We start from the raw sequence: 20,791 nt of genomic DNA on the forward strand, positions 1-20,791 counted from the left end.
ACATGTCGACGGCTCAATAAGTCTCATGTACCTGGAATACGCGCGAGTCAAATCGCGCCATATGAACAAGGCTATAGTCTTATTTCACTTTTTCTGTGGTCGCAACTACACCCTCATTATAATATATAATAGTATAACTAATTTACTAACAACGAAGCTAAATATGATTTTTTTTAATTAACATACCTACATACAATGACAAAATACTTACAGTATAAAAATAAAGTAAAACTAGATGTTACCGACTTACCGAAAATAATAGCTTTATTATAATGATACTAGCTGTATAGTTAAAATATTATGATATTAATAATTTAGTTGTGTTTTTGTATAGGTATACTTAGTAATTAATACAAAGAAGAAATCAACGCTATAATTCGCTTAGAAAAGCAGTGTTCTTGTCACCTTACAGATTCTATTATAATTCCCACGTTGAATTAATTTAACACAATCCCATTGCTACGCCTTTCCACATAAAGAAGATACACTAAAACACTGGAATGATTATAAGTGGGCCATGATAACGAGTTAAACTTATCAAATACACAAAACCCGTCCGCTTAGAATTACCTAACCAGTCGGGGTAAAAGCCCCGGGTTACTGTGATATTATGAAGTACAAACGATACAATTATTATTGTATTTCATTTGTTTGTTTCACTAAGACACATGTTATGTATAATAAACGATTTTTGTTTTGTGATATAAAAAGACACTTTGGCATTTATCTGGCAAAATATTATCCGATCTTGAATAATATTTTTAAATACAATGATTTTATTTTATTCAACAAATAATTCACAAGATTTAAGAATATATCATTCTGATTATTGAACATAATATATAATTTTGAAAAACACTTTCTGAGAGAATATATTATAACGAATAGAAAAAATCTTTTTTGAAAAAAAGTCAGCCAACCCGACGGGGAATCGAACTCCATATCTCCCAGGTTTACGCCCTGATCCGTGCATTACCACTATGCTACGAGGTGACATACTAATTGCGACAAATTTTAACTATTGGTCAATTTTAATACCTGCTCATTCCTGCTCTTCCAAATCAAGTTACTTTGGCAATCGATTTTCGTTTCTTAAATCAAAGTAGGTAACTATTTACTTATTACTTTGATTACTAACCGACGCGTCGTCGCGACGTCGTGGAATTTCTCCAATATTTTTTAGATGTAACTACTTGCACTTGCTAATAATTTACAATTAACTATTTCTTTTATTCAACGAATAATTCACAAGATTTAAGACTATAATGAACATAATCAAAGTTATAAGTAAATAGTTACCTACTTTGATTTAAGAAACAAAAATCGATTGCCAAAGTAGCTTGATTTGGAAGAGCAGTGATGAGTAGCTATTAAAATTGACCAATAGTTAAAATTTGTCGCAATTAGTATGTCACCTCGTAGCATAGTGGTAATGCACGGATCAGGGCGTAAACCTGTGAGATACGGAGTTCGATTCCCCGTCGGGTTGGCTTACTTTTTTTTCAAAAAAGATTTTTTCTATTGGTTATAATAATACATTCTCTCAGAGAGTGTTTTTCTAAATTATATATGTACAATGATTTTTATACTCTTTACGTTTCATTCCATTTAATAAATACATTGTAATATTTTAATTTATAATTGTTACTATTATTTTAATCCAGCATAACTTATTGTATATTTTTATCAGCGTCGATTTTTGCTGTCGCAGATCATGCAAAAGATTCCGCAAAAAATTTTAATCGCGGCTGCGAAACCGTTTAACCGTAAATGAGTTTTACCAAAAATAATTAAATTATACTAAAATCAAAAAAAAAGTGTATTTCTGTAATATGAAAATGCAATAATATTAATGTAACTAACATTAAAACCACTTGTGACATAACTACTCAAATAAATAATACGTACTTGTACATAAATAAAGAACCTTATTATTATTAATTAATTCAGTTAAAGAATTTGATTCTAGGAATGAGAAGTATTATTAATTTTACTATGTAGATACATTGCCAGTTGTAGTCATTTTTGGTTTTTATTTTATTTTTTATAATGGAAGACAATGCCTTGGACCTTCAACACCCTAAAATCACTAGGTACTGATATTTATTACAATATTATTGAGAAGCTTATTGTTAAATAGTGACAAGTCCACAGTTAAAGATTTGTGGTAGATGTTGTGAATGTATTTCAAACATAACTGATTAGTTTTCAAGGTAGGTTGTTTTTGATTAAATATAATATGGAACGATCATATTTTTTCCGCAACCTGTTCATTTTCCTCATAAACTTTCTACGTTAAAAATGTCGACAACTAAGGTGTTTATAAACATTGAAAGACAAATGGTTTGATATAACATTTTCTTTACAATTTTCTTTACAAAACAGATCTAAATGTATGTAAGTAGGTATATAACAAAAGTTAAATATACATATTATTATATATATTATGTTTTAGTTATTTAATAATATTATAAAACCTTAATCACTTGCTAACGTTTCATCAAATATTTAGTAGATAATTTGAAAACACCTAACCTAACTAATTACTATAGAAATATAATAGTCACCATAAAAATAAAAATACGACACTTCCTGGGATTCGCACGTGTACTTTAACTACTAAACCTTGTGTGTCCTATCCAATTGCGATGAAGTTTACTTGTGGTTTTTACAATTCTCACTGAAGTGTTTTCTAATTTTTTTTATTATTTGGTTTTCGGATTTTGTATTTTAAATTACATTAGACACTAATCGATGTCAGGATCACTTCATTTTTTTAATACGTACTTGCAGTTATAATTATTTATTCGGGTTCTAATCCTGCCAGGTGTCATATTTTTTCTAATATTAATATTTCTCTGACGTGTTTTTAAATTATGTATGTTTAATAAAGAATGATATTTTCTTAAATCTTTTGATTTATTCATTGAATAAAAAATAGTTTATTATATTTAGTAGTTATTATCATTCACACGATGCAATATATCAATCACAGAATAATTGATACTGCCTAATTAAATAATCCAATTGATACTGCAGTATGCAGTGGTAGATGCAAATCCGATGCATGTCCATCAATGATGCAATCAGTTTAGTATCCGTCAAACTGTCACAAATCTGCCTTAGTTAACGTTGTATAAGTGGGCTCATTATTCGGAAATAAGCTCGTAAACAAGTTAGTATAATATGGTTTAAACACAGATCAGTGTGAAATGTATCATATTATCATACTAATATGCGACGCTGATAAAACACAAATATACGTTTATATTTATATATTAAATATTTAGGCATCCATGATAGCCGAGCGGATAATGCGATAATATGATGGCCTATAACGTCATCGGCTCCGGGCTCAAATCCAGGGTCTAGTAAAAAAAAAATCATTTGTTGTTTTTTAATGTGGGTGTTGTATAGACCTAATAGGATGAACAAATAGCTCACATCCATTTCTCGTAAAAACAAAAATCTGTTAAAACTAAAACGAGCTTGGAGCAGGAGCATGAAGCAGGGGCATTTATCCGGAGCAGGAGTGGAGCCGGAGCACCAAAAAATTGTAGTACTCCATTGGTCCGGATGTTTTTTTATTAATATAAAATTTTTATCATGAAATCCAATAAAAATATTATATTTGACACTTTGCAATACTGGAATTATTTGAAATACGGCAACACTTATAACCTCACCTTTTTTGACACTTTGGAGATACTAATTGTAAATGAAGGCGTTGACGAACAATAAACCTTATTTTTAAAACTACTTATTTAAAAAAAAAAATTGTATAAGTACCTACATATTAATAATTTTTGCCCGAAGCGGAGCAACTCAAAAAAGGGTCCGCTCTAACCCTCTGGTTAAAACAATCCACACTCCTCATACTATGATAATAAATTTATTTGAATCGGACATGGTAAAAAATAAATAAACAATAAATGTTTGTTTTATAATATTCAATGATAGGAGGACATAATATTTTAAAGATATATTTAAGTAGGTATATACATTAGTAGTGTTTTTTTAAATTCAAATACAATCTACATAATATACTCGAAAGATATTAAATAATATTGGAATAAAAATATAGGTCGTGTTTCTTTTTAAATGTCTTCGTTCTGTTTTTTCAGTTATCTCTGCATTTCACCATCCATTTAAGTACTTAGTTGATTAGAAATAAACATTTAAATTTTATAATATAAACATTTTTTACAGGTTATATTTCCAATAAATAATGAAAAAATATGTATAGTTAATAAACACTTCTATACTATATAAAAATACATATTATTTTATTTTTACATTAATTTGAATGTAAAAAATACATACATTATTTGTTAAATACTATGCTAAACGAAAATTTCAATATTTTTTTTATTTACTTTTATTTACTTAACTAAATAACATCCATCTTTCAAAATCATCTTTTTTATTTTAATCATTAGATATTTTGTAATAGAAAACATTAAAAAAAACGAAATGTTTTAGTTTTACGTACACTGAATATAAAATTTATACTATAAAGAAAAGCAATTCCGAACTGCCTTTTAACAGTAATGTTTTTATTGAAAAAAAAAGTCTAAAGTACACGTGTTTCATATAAAAATATTGTGATAATATTTTTGTACAAAAATTTAAGTACATATCCGTAAAAACATTAAAACTCGATAATGCCGGAGCTTATTTTATTCGATATAATATTATTTATGAAAGATTTTTTTTGTTTACAATCGACATTAAAACAACACTTAATTAACTGTAGGTACCTTCTTGGAATGAAATTAGCCATCCCGAGTTTAGTGTTTTTATTCACATAGGCGTAGAAAATTTTAATATTAAAATTTCCCTACATAATTATATAATTATTTTAAATGATATTTTTATAACATAATACCATTATGTTTGTCATAGAAAGGACATTTTTATGGAACCAAAATAATAGAAATGTAGTTTATATTTTTAATTATTATTTCCCGAAAATTGTAGTTTCAAAACGTAATTAATATGTAAAAATATTGGTTGCGCTTTTCATAGCCGACGGAATAATTATGCTGGTGGACTTGGATGCTTGGGGGGGGGGGGGCGGTTACACGAAGGATGCCAGGCACTGACCTTTTATAATTTTATGCGGTCTGGCTGAAGCTGGTCCTTGGGGCATGCCATCACGTCCTAGTAGGCACTTTTGATGAATGATATTATAAACCAGGAGATCTCTATGCGGATACAGGTTGTTTGATTAACGGAGTTTGCATAGAGACTCTAACAGAATTATTGTTTCTACGACAGCTGCACTGTATACGCTCGTGGTTTAGCTGGAACAGCATAGGCGCGTCCGTTGTCTTGAGGTAACTGAATGTTCTATAATCACGGTAGCCTGGTTTTGCGACACTGAGAATTTGAGGTAGAAGGGAAGACAGGATGAAAGCGACGATAATTGGCCCAACCAGATATTACATTACTAGAGAACTTGGTTATTGGTGGTAATTAAAATATATATTATATATTCATCGGTTTTTCAATGGCTACAGGTGTCACTCAAAACGTTAGCAAGGGCAAACATATTTTTATCAGCTTCTAGCACATAGTAAAAATTACACTTTAGTTGGAAAGCCTTGCATTTAAGATGTCTGTTCTATGCTTTTCATTTTGCCGCACTTGAAAGCTTGCTTCTCAGAGAATCTCCATTTCACTATATTATTCTGGGTGCGCCTTGCCATAGTAATCATTATATTTATGGCTTTCTATATTTGGTAACTACTCGAGACTAGCTGCAAGTGGGAGATACTTTACTAGTTTCATTTTTCGAGACCCTCAAAACCTACCGCTTACCTTTTAAAGATGCAGTTTCTTGATGTTGTCTTAATTTTAGTAGGTATTAATGCTGTGTTATTTGTAGAGCAGCGTGTGATAAAGAGTAATAATTAATGTAACACCACTATACTATCACAATGTTAAGTAAATACGTAAAATATTTCAAAGATATGAAGTAGAAGTAGAAGATAGTATTGATTTTTTGGATGACTTTTGGTGGTTAACCATATACGTGTTAGTAAAATATAACTAAAAAACTGTTAAAATATAAACGTGTGTGTGAAATAATTAAATCTTTATCGCTATGTATTTTTTTTTCAAATACAATATTTTGTATTTAAAAATGGAATATGTATAATGTGTGATCCATGTGTATATGAATAGGATTGTTTGCAATGGGTTCTTTATCATAATATGCCTTTTTTTTCAAATTATTAGTAAATTAATGTCGAAAGTTGTCGAAGTCAAAATAGGGCTAGAGATGTTTTTAGCTATTTATATTGATATATTGTTTAAACTGATGTTGAAAGGTTGAAAATTTTCACTAACGCTCTCACGACTTAGCAATGTTGATGTACGGCACTTGAAGTAATAAAAAAACAATGACAGAAAAGGGAAAACACGTCACGTTTAACAATGAATGCAACTTGGTTCAGTGTTCGCGTGGCGCGGCATGCTACTACTTGTCACGTGACGCATGCCCCGAATTAGGCGTCGCGCCAAACCGCACTGGTTTTTGTCACCCTTGCCCACGTGACTCCCATGCAATGAGGGAATTCCACTCCACCCCCCTCACTCACCCAAGTCACATGCACACGTGGGATTTGACCGTGACGTGAATTTTATTCTTACACCGCATATGTGTGCCGATAAAACCTGGAATATATTATTTTAGGGGTAGGAATCTACCATAAAAGTAGGTCACCAATAAAGCATTTGACTAGCATAGAAGTAGTTTGAGCTTAATAATATCTAAAACGTAGCGTATAATATCACCGTTTAAGTAAATGCATAACTTCTCTATTCAGCCCAACAATATTAAACATACTTTTCACCAACGGAAAATTTTGTAAAAAAAAAATATAATTTGTTAGATTTGTTCAAAATATTCATTCCTTAGAGGACCATGATATTAGCGCCCTCATAAAGTGAAGTTTTTATTAACAGATTTTTATGAAATTTGGATTTAAGTCACTTTCTAAACCTATTACGTCCAAACTCAGAACTCGAAACTGATACCAACTATATTATACCTTCAAAATCACACAGGAATTTATGATGATGATTTTATTTATTAATTAACTTTTAATAACCGGATATAATATTATGTACTTGACCCTTTCAAATTATATGTGATTATTACGAATGGCTTTTAATTGTTATTTGACTTTGATATTGACCTACTCAAATTAACTTAATATACTGATCAAATGTACTGATTTCCTTATAAATGTATTTTTTGAATGTTCAATATAATATAAATATATCAATTTATTTAAAAAAAATAAAAAATGGTATTAATCAGAAGCTTTTTCGAATGTGAATAGATCTATGCAAAAGTGTCAGATAACAATCATAAGTGTTATTATTTATGAGTGAAATACGTGCGATTTAAAAAAATCCTAGCATCAATCGTATTACACTTATAACGTTGTAATAATATTATACAATAATATGTAGATAGGTACTATACATAGTTAATTATGCTGGTTTATAGTTCTCGTGCAAAAAAGTGTAAACGTTTTCTAAACAGAAAAAAATCATAACAAAAAATAATAATTCGTCTAGCTGAAAACGGTTTCACACGAATTAAACTCCAATTATTTCGCTTCACCTGAGGCTTTTGATATTTCATTTTACATTAATTGCTAAAAATAATGCAAAATTATCGCTCTCTTAGAAAGATAAAACAATTATTATAGGCGAATTTTAAATTTTCACTTTCACGAGCAGTCTTTCTCATTGTTTCACGGGCGAAAATAAATTCAATTCTTCTCTCCCTCTAAGTTTGTAATCAACACAAAACTTTTCACTAACGAGCTTCCATTCGAAAATTCTAACTTTGTCGAAAGCAATAATTAAAATTCTTAATTAATTCCCATTCACGTTTTAATTTTGTAAATTAATAAATTACCGATTGTGCGGGTAATCTTTTTCGGAATATTGTAAAAAATACACTTTCACAAAATCAATTGCTTTCTCACAAGTTTCAATATTAATAATAATATTATCTCTGGTTTAATATTTTGTAGCCATCTAATAATAACAACTCAAAAGAATGTTATCTTTGTAACCAAGGCCTGAACAAAAACGATGCATAAGTGCGAGTGAGAAAGTATTCGGCATCCTTATAATCTCTGCGACACGCGCTAGAGTAAGATAAAAGGTTTACAGATGTGGGAGATAGTTTGCTACGGTGTAGCCGACAAATCTTAGCTTATTGCTTAACTAAGCGTTGATAACCGTGTTGCTAAAATTTCTATTTTTTGTATAAAAACATAAAATCAGTGGTAAATATTTTTAGTTAATTAAGTAGAAAATATGGTTCTGTGTATTGTATTAAAATATAGTAGCCGTACTGATAAGCAAGAAGATGATATTGCGTTTCATAGGTAAGTTGAGACATGTTCGTGATAATTTATTTGTATATTATTATAATATATTTTAATATCAGTGACCTAGTGTTACTTTAAAATAACTTAAATTATGGATATCTTTACCTAATGGTTGCATTTTGACCGCTTTAAAATACTATATAACGTAATAAAAATAGAAAATTATATTTTAAGTCTGAGTGCCTAGTACGATCACTTTGGCCGAGCACTAGCGAAATGGTCTATTGTCTCAAACATTTGTGTACGAATGCGTTTGCTCGCCTACAAACCAAACGCACGGCACGCAGCTTCATTTAGCAATGAAACGGGTGGCGTCTAGATGTATCTATAGTCTAAGCTTGTAACTCTTTAAAGCATAACGAAGAAATTGCAAAGTTAAAATATTTAATTATGATCAGGATCTGTTTCATCTATTTTAATGTGACAACTGATAAAAAATACGCTTACGCCTGTGGATGTCTCAGGAGAAGATCTCCAAGACTGAGATCGCTACGCACCCAAGTGTGTTTTGATTTAGTTTACATTGACTCAATTTAATAAAATTGCCCATGGGATAGAAGAGTTAGATAATTAACAAAACATAAATGAATAATTAATTCACACCTGATAGTGAAAACAAAGCTAAAACAAAACTATATGAAGATATCTTCACGTCCTCAAAAAGATGCCACATTTTTTTAAAATCTATTATAAAGTTGGCCTTTGTGACGACAAGGTCGGACGGTCGGATGTGTCTAACAGCTTATTAGATTGACTTGAACATCTATTTCCTTTCGGATTATATTCACAGAAGATGTCATTTGCATCTTCTAGTTTTACGCTACATGTACATACCTAATATTGGTCAGATAACAAGTTCAAACTAAAAGAGCTTAGCAGCAAATTAACAGTTGTCTGTCAAAAATTTACTAGTTAGACATTAGTCAGTTCGGTTCTCTCTAATTGCCACTGGGCATTAGGAAAGAACAAATATGTGGGCCTGCCCTTGATGCTACATATTATTATTGCTACAGATAGGTATACATCCAATTTAAAGTGACTTGCAGTTAAGGTGACGCATCAGTGAAACGCCAAATAATTTTCAACTGTACGCGCGACGAAATTTTGTACTCGCTTCGCATTCATTGAGAGAACGTCGAGTCAGACATACGTCACTTTGCTGCGTGATGGCGACGGGCCAAATTATTCTAAAATCATGTAAAGATGACTAAAAACGTTACCCATTTACTTTAAAAAGAAAACATGTCAATGAATATATTATTATTGTTACTAATAGAATAATAAACAGAACATAAAATGGACGTATGTTGGATTTATATGAGAAATAATATTTCGTTTGACAGGCGTCTTTTGCACCCGCGACCCGCAATCCGCACATCGCCTAGCAACGATCTTTTTAGACCGTGCCTCAACTAATGCATGGCCTTAATGTAATAGTTAGTTTATGCGTCTATTTTTAACCTCAATTTAAACCTTTTCTATGCATTATGATATTAATTTAGCAGTATCTGGCAGGCCGTAGATTTTTAACGACACAACGAGGTCTTAATATCAAACAACGCTATCTACAAAGTGTGACTTTACAGGCGAGCCAAAAATCTTTATTTTAGATTCTTGTAACTCAACAAAGGAAATGTTCATTTAAAACCTAATGTTCATATTTTATAATTTATTGTGTATTGTACATTTATCTTGCTTATGATGATGTTAAAATTTATAGGAATAGTTTTAAAAAAAATATGAAAACATGGGTAACTTATGAAGTTAACGTTAAACTTTACTGACGATTTAAGAAGAAATTAATAAAGATTGACATAACGTTGTTTGACTATCATGTAGCCGGAAATGTAAAATAACGTTATCTAAAAAAAACACTTTTTTGTAGATAACGTTGTTTGACTTTAAGCACTCGATAATATGTTGAATGTATAGCGAAGATCATATTACAATCGCTGTAATATCGATACTTTGTAGCTTAGTATTTCATAATTATTCAAACAGATTTCACTGTGTGTTTATTTTTTTAGATTACGCAAATCAATCGACAGTGGCTAGTAATTTGAGTTTAAAGTCGGATAAGATAACTCGCAAAATTTGTGTGTGCGCCCTATCGATCACGGCCTCATAGAGAGAGATAACTCGGTGAAGGCATAGAATCAGTTAAATATGTAGGCTGTGTTGTGTTGATATAGATGGCAGTTTCTTCAATATCATTATTTATATCATAATATATTTTATTTCGACTTATTCAACGGTATAATATTATTATAAAATATAAACATATATAATATAAAGACTAGACAGGGTACATATACATACACAGATAATACTTTTAAAGAGTACGTACAGTACAAACCATTTGTATAACGTTATTATGTTAAAAGTTGTGTATACCCTCTCAAAATTAATTTGGGTCTTTTCAGTTTAAAAAGGTCTCAAGATCATTCGTTTACAGTGATCAAATCGTAGGAATACTGAAACTCTGAATATTCTTTGACAACTCTCTCTCTCCTTCCCTTGTGAGGCCTAATTGGCGTGAAATTGGTCCTACATGAGGGCTGCTTTTAACGATGGAAAATGCCTCCCACCCTCTTACTAAACATCTTAAATTTAATGCCAACAGCAGTTTTTCAAAGATTAAATGAAACCTTCAGGAAAATACTTAAAAATATGTATTTATATTTATATGTATTTGACAGTATTGTTTTTTAACTCAATATTGTATAATTATTATTCTAAATGTTGAATACTTAGTTAATTTATAGGAAGTAAAAAATTAGTTATTTTCTACTAGATCTATTAAATCTGGGGAGCTTCAAAAATTTTCAAGGTATTTGATAGTTAGTTTTATAAACATTTATATAGGTTATAGTAAACAATAACGGAATATTCAAATTCGTCTACTGAGAGTTGATAGTTTCATTTAATACGACATAATATATTAAAATTTAGCATACTCATACATGTTTTCCTTAAATGAAACATAATTTATTTGATAATTAAATCGTATATGGATATATCATAAATAATAATAGCTCTTTGTGTAAAGCTATACAATAAAAAACATTAATATACTCAAAGCCAAATAAAATAAACAACATTAAATTACTTCGTTACTAAGTAGAGGATAATGGCCTATATAGAGTGAAGACCCACCACAAATACCCATCATAATTAAAAGTAATAAAAATACTATTAAATGGCTTCCACACAAGGAAAGGCTATGATAGGCTCCGCTTTTGGGTGAAAATGGTAAAAAAATAATATTCTAACATAACAACACATTGTTCATGTTATTTATAACATATAAAACTTATCTTTACGTTTATGAACTTATGCATATGAATTTTAATAAAACATGTGCATCCTGGTTTACTTAAAGGCGTTATGTCTCCATTCAAAAATCTCACAATCTTGATTGGCGAGCATTAGAATTTGTATTGTCATTCCTACCCTGTTTTAATTTTCTAAGGTTCAGTGATAATGACACTCTTAATTGCCATAAGTCATCACATTTTTTTAAAACGTAGATATTTACTAGTGATTATATAAACACATAGAAACTATGTTAGATATTGAACATACACAATTATTATGAAACATATCATGCATATACTGATAAGAATATTTTTTTTTTGAAAAAAAAAATACAACACCTGACGGGACTTATCCTAGTGTATTTAAAAGTTATGTATGTTCAATAAATATAGAATCTTACATACTTAAATCTTGTGTCTTATTCTTCGAATAAAAAAAATAGTTTATTAATTAATTATGCTTCAAAATTGACCGGCACAAAAAAAATCGAATGACTTATAATAATGATAAAGTGTTTTCTTTTAAACTATGCATTGGACAATATATATCATATAATATTATATACTGATATATACGTACACTGCCAGAGGACATCGTCGGTAGAGGTTTATACTATGGATCATAATTAAGAAATTTTAATATAAACCTATTATAATTTAAATGGAGCGACACGGTGCTGAAAATAGTTATCCTTAAAGTTGATTCAACTAATAATATTTTAAAAGAACTTATACATAGTATTTCTTTGAGTAAGCTAATGCAACGTTCTCTAGTAAAGGATTTTATCTTTCTTTTGATCCCATTTCAAACAGGTGTTTTGCATACTCTCGGTTTAAACTAAGTAAGTGAATATGGATTCGGCTTAAGATGGAATTAGAGAAATACGCGACTCGACTTAAAGTTCCTTTACCGTTTTCAACACCCAATTAGATTTAAATTCTCGGAAGAAAATTAATGAAAATCTATATTATTATAGAATAATTATTATGGTATTGATAGTATTGTACTATAACTTTGCCATGAATATCCATATTAGGTAGATATGGGAAATAAAAATAACCTATATGTGTCGCTACATTTCAAAATCAGCCAAGTCCACCTTTAAGTATTTTTGACTTTTTTGTAAATTGCTGAAGAACTACTTGTTTTTAACATTTTTGCATTATCAAAATGTGGAATTTATTAATTTTAAATATTCTATACTCGAAATAATATAAACTTTCACCCTTGTGACGTGTATTTGAGAAAACAAATAGCTGTTTTTCTCCTATTCATCTATTATGGACTTGGCTGATTTTGAAATCTAGCGACACATAATTGTCACGATTAAGCCTGCTGGAATAATAAACTTATCAAACTCAGCTAGCAGTGAAAAGCTAAACACCAAGAAGAGTATAGAAAGCTAGGAAAGACATCCATCTACCAGTAAATAAGACTTTGGTAAAAAATGACATTACATTATACATCTATTTCTTTTTGAGTATTATTACAAAAGATTTTGTTTCGTATAAAAAAGTGAGAAACAACTTAATTTATTTAAGTTTATCTTTTGCCACCCTGGTGATGGAAACTTATGATTTTGTGATAACTTTGTTTCTTCGTATCATAAGCACACATACTTTTTTTATCCACTACATTTCCCAAAACCATTAGTCCATCAGGGTTTTTTTGGTCTAGGACGATCAGTTTTTCCAAAAAACTACACAATATATCTCAAGCAAACTGGAGACAGTGTTTTTTATATAGTCAGTTTTTTTTGTTTCAAATAATTACGTCCATGCTCAATCTCTTAGTTGGCTTAAATATATTATAATTACAATATAAAACATTAAGTTTTTTTATTATTACTACTTTGTTTTTATTAATTAATGTGTATTATAGTACCTACAGTAATAACAAAATATTACTTTTTTTAAAAATATATTTATTTCGAAATCTATTTCGAAAAACCTCACACATTTTTTTAAATTAGATTTTTTTTGAATTGATTTGGATTTGAATGACATCCATCTTTCACTTGGGGGTGAGTGCTATTTACTACCTAAGCTATCGATTTAAGTGTTCATCTTATTAATAATAATGTTTGCAGTTAGGTTATTAATTATATGTGTATAAATTATATCTTGACATAGCTACCATCTTCAATTCATATATAAATGGTAAGTGGTAAGGTGAAATAATCATTTTTAATGACAAAATTAAAGTTTGGTGCTCAAATCCATCTTCGTTCTGTATATTTTCAAAATAATTCTGTAATTTTTATTTTATTTTAGCAAAAATTTTAAGTACAGATTTTGTATCAAAATTATTAATAATATCATACTTGTAATATATTAATAACAGGAAACTAAATTTCAAAACTAAGTAAAACATTAATTACATTATAATTAACGGCCGACGTGCTGCGCGTAGGTCAAAATGGAGCTTTGATGACCGAAACTATAACTGAAATAGGGAGTAAGATCATGTTAACGCGCGTGTTTGAACATGTGCCATTTAAAATAAAAGATTTTTTTTTCAGTTAGGAAGAATTAACAGAGATTATCAATATAATTTTTTATCGTAAATATTTCACTATAATAATGTCAACATAAATTCTATTAATGGTTTTATAAATGCGTTTAAAAATAAATAAATGTAAAAAATCTTAACACCACTGCACATGGATGTACTGAAATATGACTATATTCTAAAACGTTAGATCGAGAGGTTTAAAAAAATACTATTTTATGTAATAAAAATACTTTATGCAGTCATCAAATGTTTAATAGATTATCTACAACGTTTAAGGAATGTTAACGATCATGTTTTGAAAATACCATAAAAGCTCCATTTTCACCTACGCGCGGCACGTCCCCTCTTAAAGGCGTGAAAAATTACCGCGTTAATACATTATTTTACTTTTAAATTATTGCGTTTAACCTATAGTGTTATTTTGGAGATATTGTAGTCTGACTCTCAGATGTAGATTTATATTTTTATAAAATGCTGGTATTTAATAAAAAATATTTTTATTATATAACTAACATAATCCTGTTTGTTTTTTTTTCAGATTCCAGATTATGACCTTCCAAACAAAAAAGTTGAAATTATTTTTGATGGATTCACATTCACAGACTGATTTTCTTGTTTAAAATCATTTATATATTATCTGCATTATTAACTAAAATATTAGTAATTTTTTATCGTGTGTTAAAGAAAATATTTATTCTTAGATTATTGTTTAGAAAAAAACAGATTTTAGTTACCTAAAGTAATAAATACCGTACATTTATTTGAAGTTAAAATCTACTGTTTATCTATTATAATTTATTGTTAACTACGTACTAACACTATTATACCCCTAAAAATAATATCGTGAATAACATTTAGTATAAAAAATAGTGTGAGTGAATATTATAGTGATTAGATCTTGAATATTAAATAATATTAGTAATACACTCCCTTGAAGTCGTGGTTAAATATTAGTGTATAGTTAAAATTAACTAAACAATAAAAAATAAGTGCGGAAATTTTGCAAAAGAGAAATATAAATTAAACTCTCGGGTAACATAATCCTTAAAATAAACTAAGAGAGGTGTCACTAACTCGCAAGAGTGTTTTTCACGCAAGTGCATACAAACATGAGTCGTTTCGCATTAGGCCTTTGTTTCCGGGCCTCGTGGAGCGGTGCGGCGAATTGAATAATACAGCCTGAAACACTGTGCGCGGAAGGCTTTCGCGCGTCCCCTGAAGGCCACTGAATAATGAAACAATGAGGCTAACGGCGAAGGAGGCTCTAGGCGCCCTGTGCCCCCTACTTCTGCTGCATCTATGCGGTGAGTACAAGTTGTAGCTTTAATGAGCTTTCGCGGCAGAACTTGTTAGGCCTTCACAAAAGCTGCATAAACTACTTTGCGTTAACTACTGTGCATTTACTGCCGCAGCTGTTAAGCGGGATTGGAACTTTGCAGATTTTTGTGTTAAGTTGACAGTTCATTTTTATTACTCTTCCTTAATACCGCTTCAAGCTTGTTGTTTTTAAAAGCGGACAAATATTACTTGCAATTAAAATTAAAAGCTCGCTTATTATACAAAGAAAATAATACACGTAACTATGCTCAATTGTGCAAACAAAAACATATTAAAAATGATATAATGTTTAATTATTACAATTTAAAATGCTATTAATATTACTTTTCACTAATAGTAAATATGTATTGCTTCCCGGTGGAGACTGGAGAGTAAACGTATTTGAAGTGGTGGATACTGGTTTATACTCCAAATCTAGCAAAAACCTCATACTTTCATCACTAGATACATAATATTAGATCGGAAAACAAATATCTAATCGCTCTCTGTTGTTATAACCACTACTTTGTGGAAGCCCGTATGCTCGGCTTGATTGTAGATTATTATTTATAAGTTATTTTAATATAATTATAGTGGTATTTTTAAAATAGCCAATACTAAAAATATACAACAGTTTATTACCATCATAGATGAGGCTTTTTTCCAACCAATTACTATATATTTTTTAATGAATTGCATATGGACTCAGAGAAGCGCATAACTACGAAACCATACGTAAATATTGATGTCCACTTTAATATGAAAAAAATATTGCGTGGAATACATGAATCTACTGCATTACTAGTGGTTAGAACTTTCAACCTGTATTGTTAATGTAAATATATTTTGTTTCTTACTAACAAAAAAGAAAGCTAAATCCCGTACTTTTATTGTTATAGTACCGATTCCATACTTTAGCAAGTCTAATATTTTCCATCCATAAGCATAAAAGGAAGCATATGAAAAGCAATTGACTTGAAAGGGTATGACGTTTATTTTTACTTGCTAATAAGGCAAAATTTATTTTAATGTTGTGAATGGAATTGCACTCTCTTTGGCAAACGACATCTGCGTGCGTTATCGAACAAAGTTAACGAAAAACTTCCGTTATAAAAATCAATGACCCAGATTCCAATGAGGCTGTATGCCAAATTCAAAAATGAATTTGTTTCTTATTTTCCTTATCGCCTTTGAAAACAACCAACGAAAGACACCGAGACGACACTTTATTACGTGGACTGCGCTCCGGTGGCTAATAAAAATATGTTTTATGTCTTAAACGAAAGCTCCGGAAATGAATATTCATAAAGCGGGAAATAAGCTTTTAAGCTACTTTGTGATCAACATAAAATTGAGGATTTATGGAGTCGATTTATGAATATGCTAATTTTCGTGGTATACTCTGCGGTACAATTGTGGCATCGCAACCATCGATGATCTGTTTTACATATATTTGAGTAGGTATTTTACGATTTGTATTGTATTAATGATAATTCATTTTTTACATAGCATAGGATCAGAATAAAATGTAGGTAGTCCGTTGAGAATATAACAAAAATAAAAAATACTTTAAATTAGGTATGTATTGAGAAACAGATTTAAAATGTTTTTATTGATGCAATAGAGTTTTTTTAAATTTTAAAATCAACATGAGATAGAGTTTAGTTATATAAAACATATTATAATTATTATAAACACCTCATTATGTCCTTGTGTTACACACAGAGTTACTGCATAGTTGAGGTTTTTCTATTATTAGTCCACAAAAGGAAAAATTATCCAATTAAGGGGAGACATCCTCTGTGTAGGTCAAAATGAACCTTTTATTATATTTTCAAAGAATGATCCTGGACATTCCTTAAACGTTGTAAATAATCTCTTTATATAATTTTGAAGCCTTATTATCCTTTATATATATTTTAAATATTTGATGACTGCATTAAGTATTTTTATTGCATAAAATAGTATTCTTTTAAACATCTTGCTATAATGTTTTAGAATATAGTCATATTTCAGTACATAAATGTCAGTGGTGTTAAGATTTTTTACATTTAACCTAACCAAAAAAAAATCTTTTTAAACGGCACATGTTTAAACACGCACATTATCATGATCTTACTCCTTACTTCAGTTTTAGTTTGTCAATTTATGGCTACGGCCGTATCTTGTAGCTAAACCACTGGAGAATGCCAAAAAAAATGGCGTATTTCAAAAAAACACTACCTTATTCTTAGGTCAATAATTAATATAAAGCAATCATTATTCGTAAGATGTTTATCACATTTGAATAATCAAAAACATAGCTTATAATCAATATCTTTAGAATTATCTTTAAATGTGTTAATCTTGCCTATTTTTTAAATAATAAAATGCCTAATTCTTGTCAAATTTGGGATCACAGAGATTGTCAATATAATTTTTTATCGTAAATATTTCACTATAATAATGTCAACATAAATTATACTGATGGTTTTATAAATGCGTTTAAAAATTTATAAATGTCAAAAAGCCTAACACCACTGCACATTTATGTACTGAAATATGACTATATTCTAAAAAATTAGAGCGAGAGGTTTAAAAGAATATTATTTTATGTGATAAAAATACTTTATGCAGTCATCAAATGTTTAAAATAAATATAAAGGATAACAAGGCTTCAAAATTATAAAAATAGATTATCTACAACGTTTAAGGTATGTCCAGGATCATGCTATGAAAATAGAACAAAAGCTCCGTTTTGACCTACGCTGAGCATGTCCCCCCTTAAGTATGTATTGGGAAACAGATTTAAAATGTTTTTGATTGATGCAATAGAGTTTTTTAAAATTTTAAAATCAACAAGAGACAAAGTTTAGCTACATAAAACATAATATAATTATTATAGACACCTCATTACGTCCTTGTGTTACACACAGAATTACCGCATAGTTTAGGTTTATCTATTATTAGTTCACAAAAGGAAAAATTATCCAATCAATACTGAAACTGATTCGAAATTATCAACGTGATTAGTAGAATATATTTTTAGATTTCTACACGTGCTTCTAATACTTGAATGATAAATAAATGAGAAAGATAATAATATGTTCTAGATGCATTTAAAATCTGGTGATTACTATAAATACGGAGTCTCGTGAACGGCTAAACAGATGATCAAAGCCAACATCAATAAACTCCGGATAGGCTTGTGCCAGATTTTTCTTTGATATATTTGGTATATAGAAAAATTATGTGTGGTCAAGTTGAAGATTAAAAAAGATGAAGGAGAGCTTTCACCATATACATGAACCAAATCATAAATGCTATGGGATTTATGTTGACATATAACTTGTATGTAAATGAATACAGAGGGGAGTAGAAATTGTAAAGAAACCTGCATTATGACTAAATCATTCACACCGATAAATAATAATAGTTTTGGTCAATTGATTTAGTGTTCATGCAAAATCCAAATTTCCTTTCAATATTGTCAGATTTTTTTAAAAACTTTGAAATATTATACACCTTAGAGATACACACCTACAAACTGCTTATATAAATGCGATTTAAAGCACATTGGCTGGATTCAGATGGATGCAGGTTGGAGTCTTGTCTTGCAATATATATATATATATGTGTGTCGCTACATTTCAAAATCAGCCAAGTCCACCTTTAGGTATATTTGACTTTTTTGTGAATTGCTTAATAACTACTGCTTTTTAACATTTCTGCATCATCAAAATGTGGAATTTATTTATTTTAAGTATTCTATACTCGAAATAATATAAACTTTCACCCTTGTGACTGTGTATTTGAGAAACCAAAAAGCGGTTTTTCTTCTATTCATCTATTATGGACTTGGCTGATTTTGAAATCTAGCGACACATATAATATTATATTCACTATACCTAAATATTTTCAAAATAAATTGCGTATGTTAAATAAAGAATATGAACATTCGAAATAATTATTATTTGAATAAAAATAATCGTTGAAATATTATATTGAAATATTGTATTCTATATTATAATACACAACAAAACCGGGTAAAATGAATCTTAAAGAATATTATGGACTTGTGTATCACATAAAATAATATTAATGTGTAAATACTTTATATTATTATCATGTTGAGTGCAACCAAAGGGTTATACTATTCAAGGCGTTATAAACAGTAATAAAAAGTGATGTTCGTAAGTTTACCATAATAATAATAATGTTGGAAACATCCGTAAATGTCCGCTCCTCGGGCATAGAAAATAATATACTTTTTACTTAAGCCAACAAACAGGCAGCGCTTTGGTCGAACTAAATAATAATAAAAAATAAAAGTATTATTATTATGCATAACATTCACCATAATAGAGTATAAAGGATTATAAACAAGCATTAATTTGTATAGTCGGTATAATTATATTTAATTTATAATGATGTAAGTATGTTAAATTATATTGTATATAGATGTCGAGATTTATAAATTTTAAGATATACAAATTAATCCAATATTAACCAATTCATCGATATGACGTATTTATATTTAGAATTTTTTAGAGTTTCTAATCTCACTGGATATCGGAAATAGTGTATGTATTTTAGAAAAATTATGAGCTATAGTCAACAAAATATTATGTGCTATTTAAAGAGAACGGACAGTTTACAAACATAAAATATTACAATAATTGTATGACTTGTTTTTTAGGAATATGGAATTGGAAAAATGTAAAATTATAACATTTCGAAGCACAGTACTTAAATATTATATAAGAACGTTGATTATTCATAATTCAATAAATATTAAGTAAGTTTTATATCTTCTGTCAAACCACATATTTTCCCTTTATGTTGAAATTCGTGCGTTATTTGAGTTGTAAAAAAGTCCCCACACATATTTTGAACGAAAGGTTTTGATTAGCTACTCAGAAAAAAATATAAAAGGAAACGACCCTCCTTTCGTCATACAGGGGAAAATCCAATAATATTCATAATTTTCTCAAATAAATATAATAGGTAAATATGCATTACTTATCCATTACTTATCGATAAAAACGAAATGTAAACTTTTATTAGATGTCTGATTCAATAATATTCTTATTTCGCAATTTTGGCCTTCATAAATTTCAATTTATGTTGTCATCAATATGAATGTTGGTTTTTGAATTAAAAGAAATTGATACTGGATACTAAGTTGCTTATGAAAAGTAGATAACCTACTTTACCACAGATTTGTTCAAATCTTCCTAATT

The 20,791-nt window shown here is 29.2% G+C and overlaps 1 protein-coding gene across 1 annotated transcript in view; it reads left to right on the forward strand.

Annotated features, from left to right (window-relative positions):
• The first annotated feature begins 15,408 nt into the window (after positions 1–15,408).
• The window catches only part of LOC147075022 (uncharacterized), a 169,792-nt gene continuing 164,409 nt past the window's right edge, over positions 15,409–20,791 (forward strand). The window contains exon 1 of the mRNA XM_085943289.1: positions 15,409–15,556. Within this exon, the coding sequence (XP_085799415.1) occupies positions 15,493–15,556 (64 nt within the window). The 5' untranslated portion in view covers positions 15,409–15,492. The remainder of the gene's footprint in view (positions 15,557–20,791) is intronic.

The sequence above is a fragment of the Rhyacophila brunnea genome, unplaced genomic scaffold (genome assembly GCF_057557595.1).
Source record: "Rhyacophila brunnea isolate RB1 unplaced genomic scaffold, BYU_Rbru_1.0 scaffold_15, whole genome shotgun sequence".
Lineage (NCBI taxonomy): Eukaryota > Metazoa > Arthropoda > Insecta > Trichoptera > Rhyacophilidae > Rhyacophila > Rhyacophila brunnea.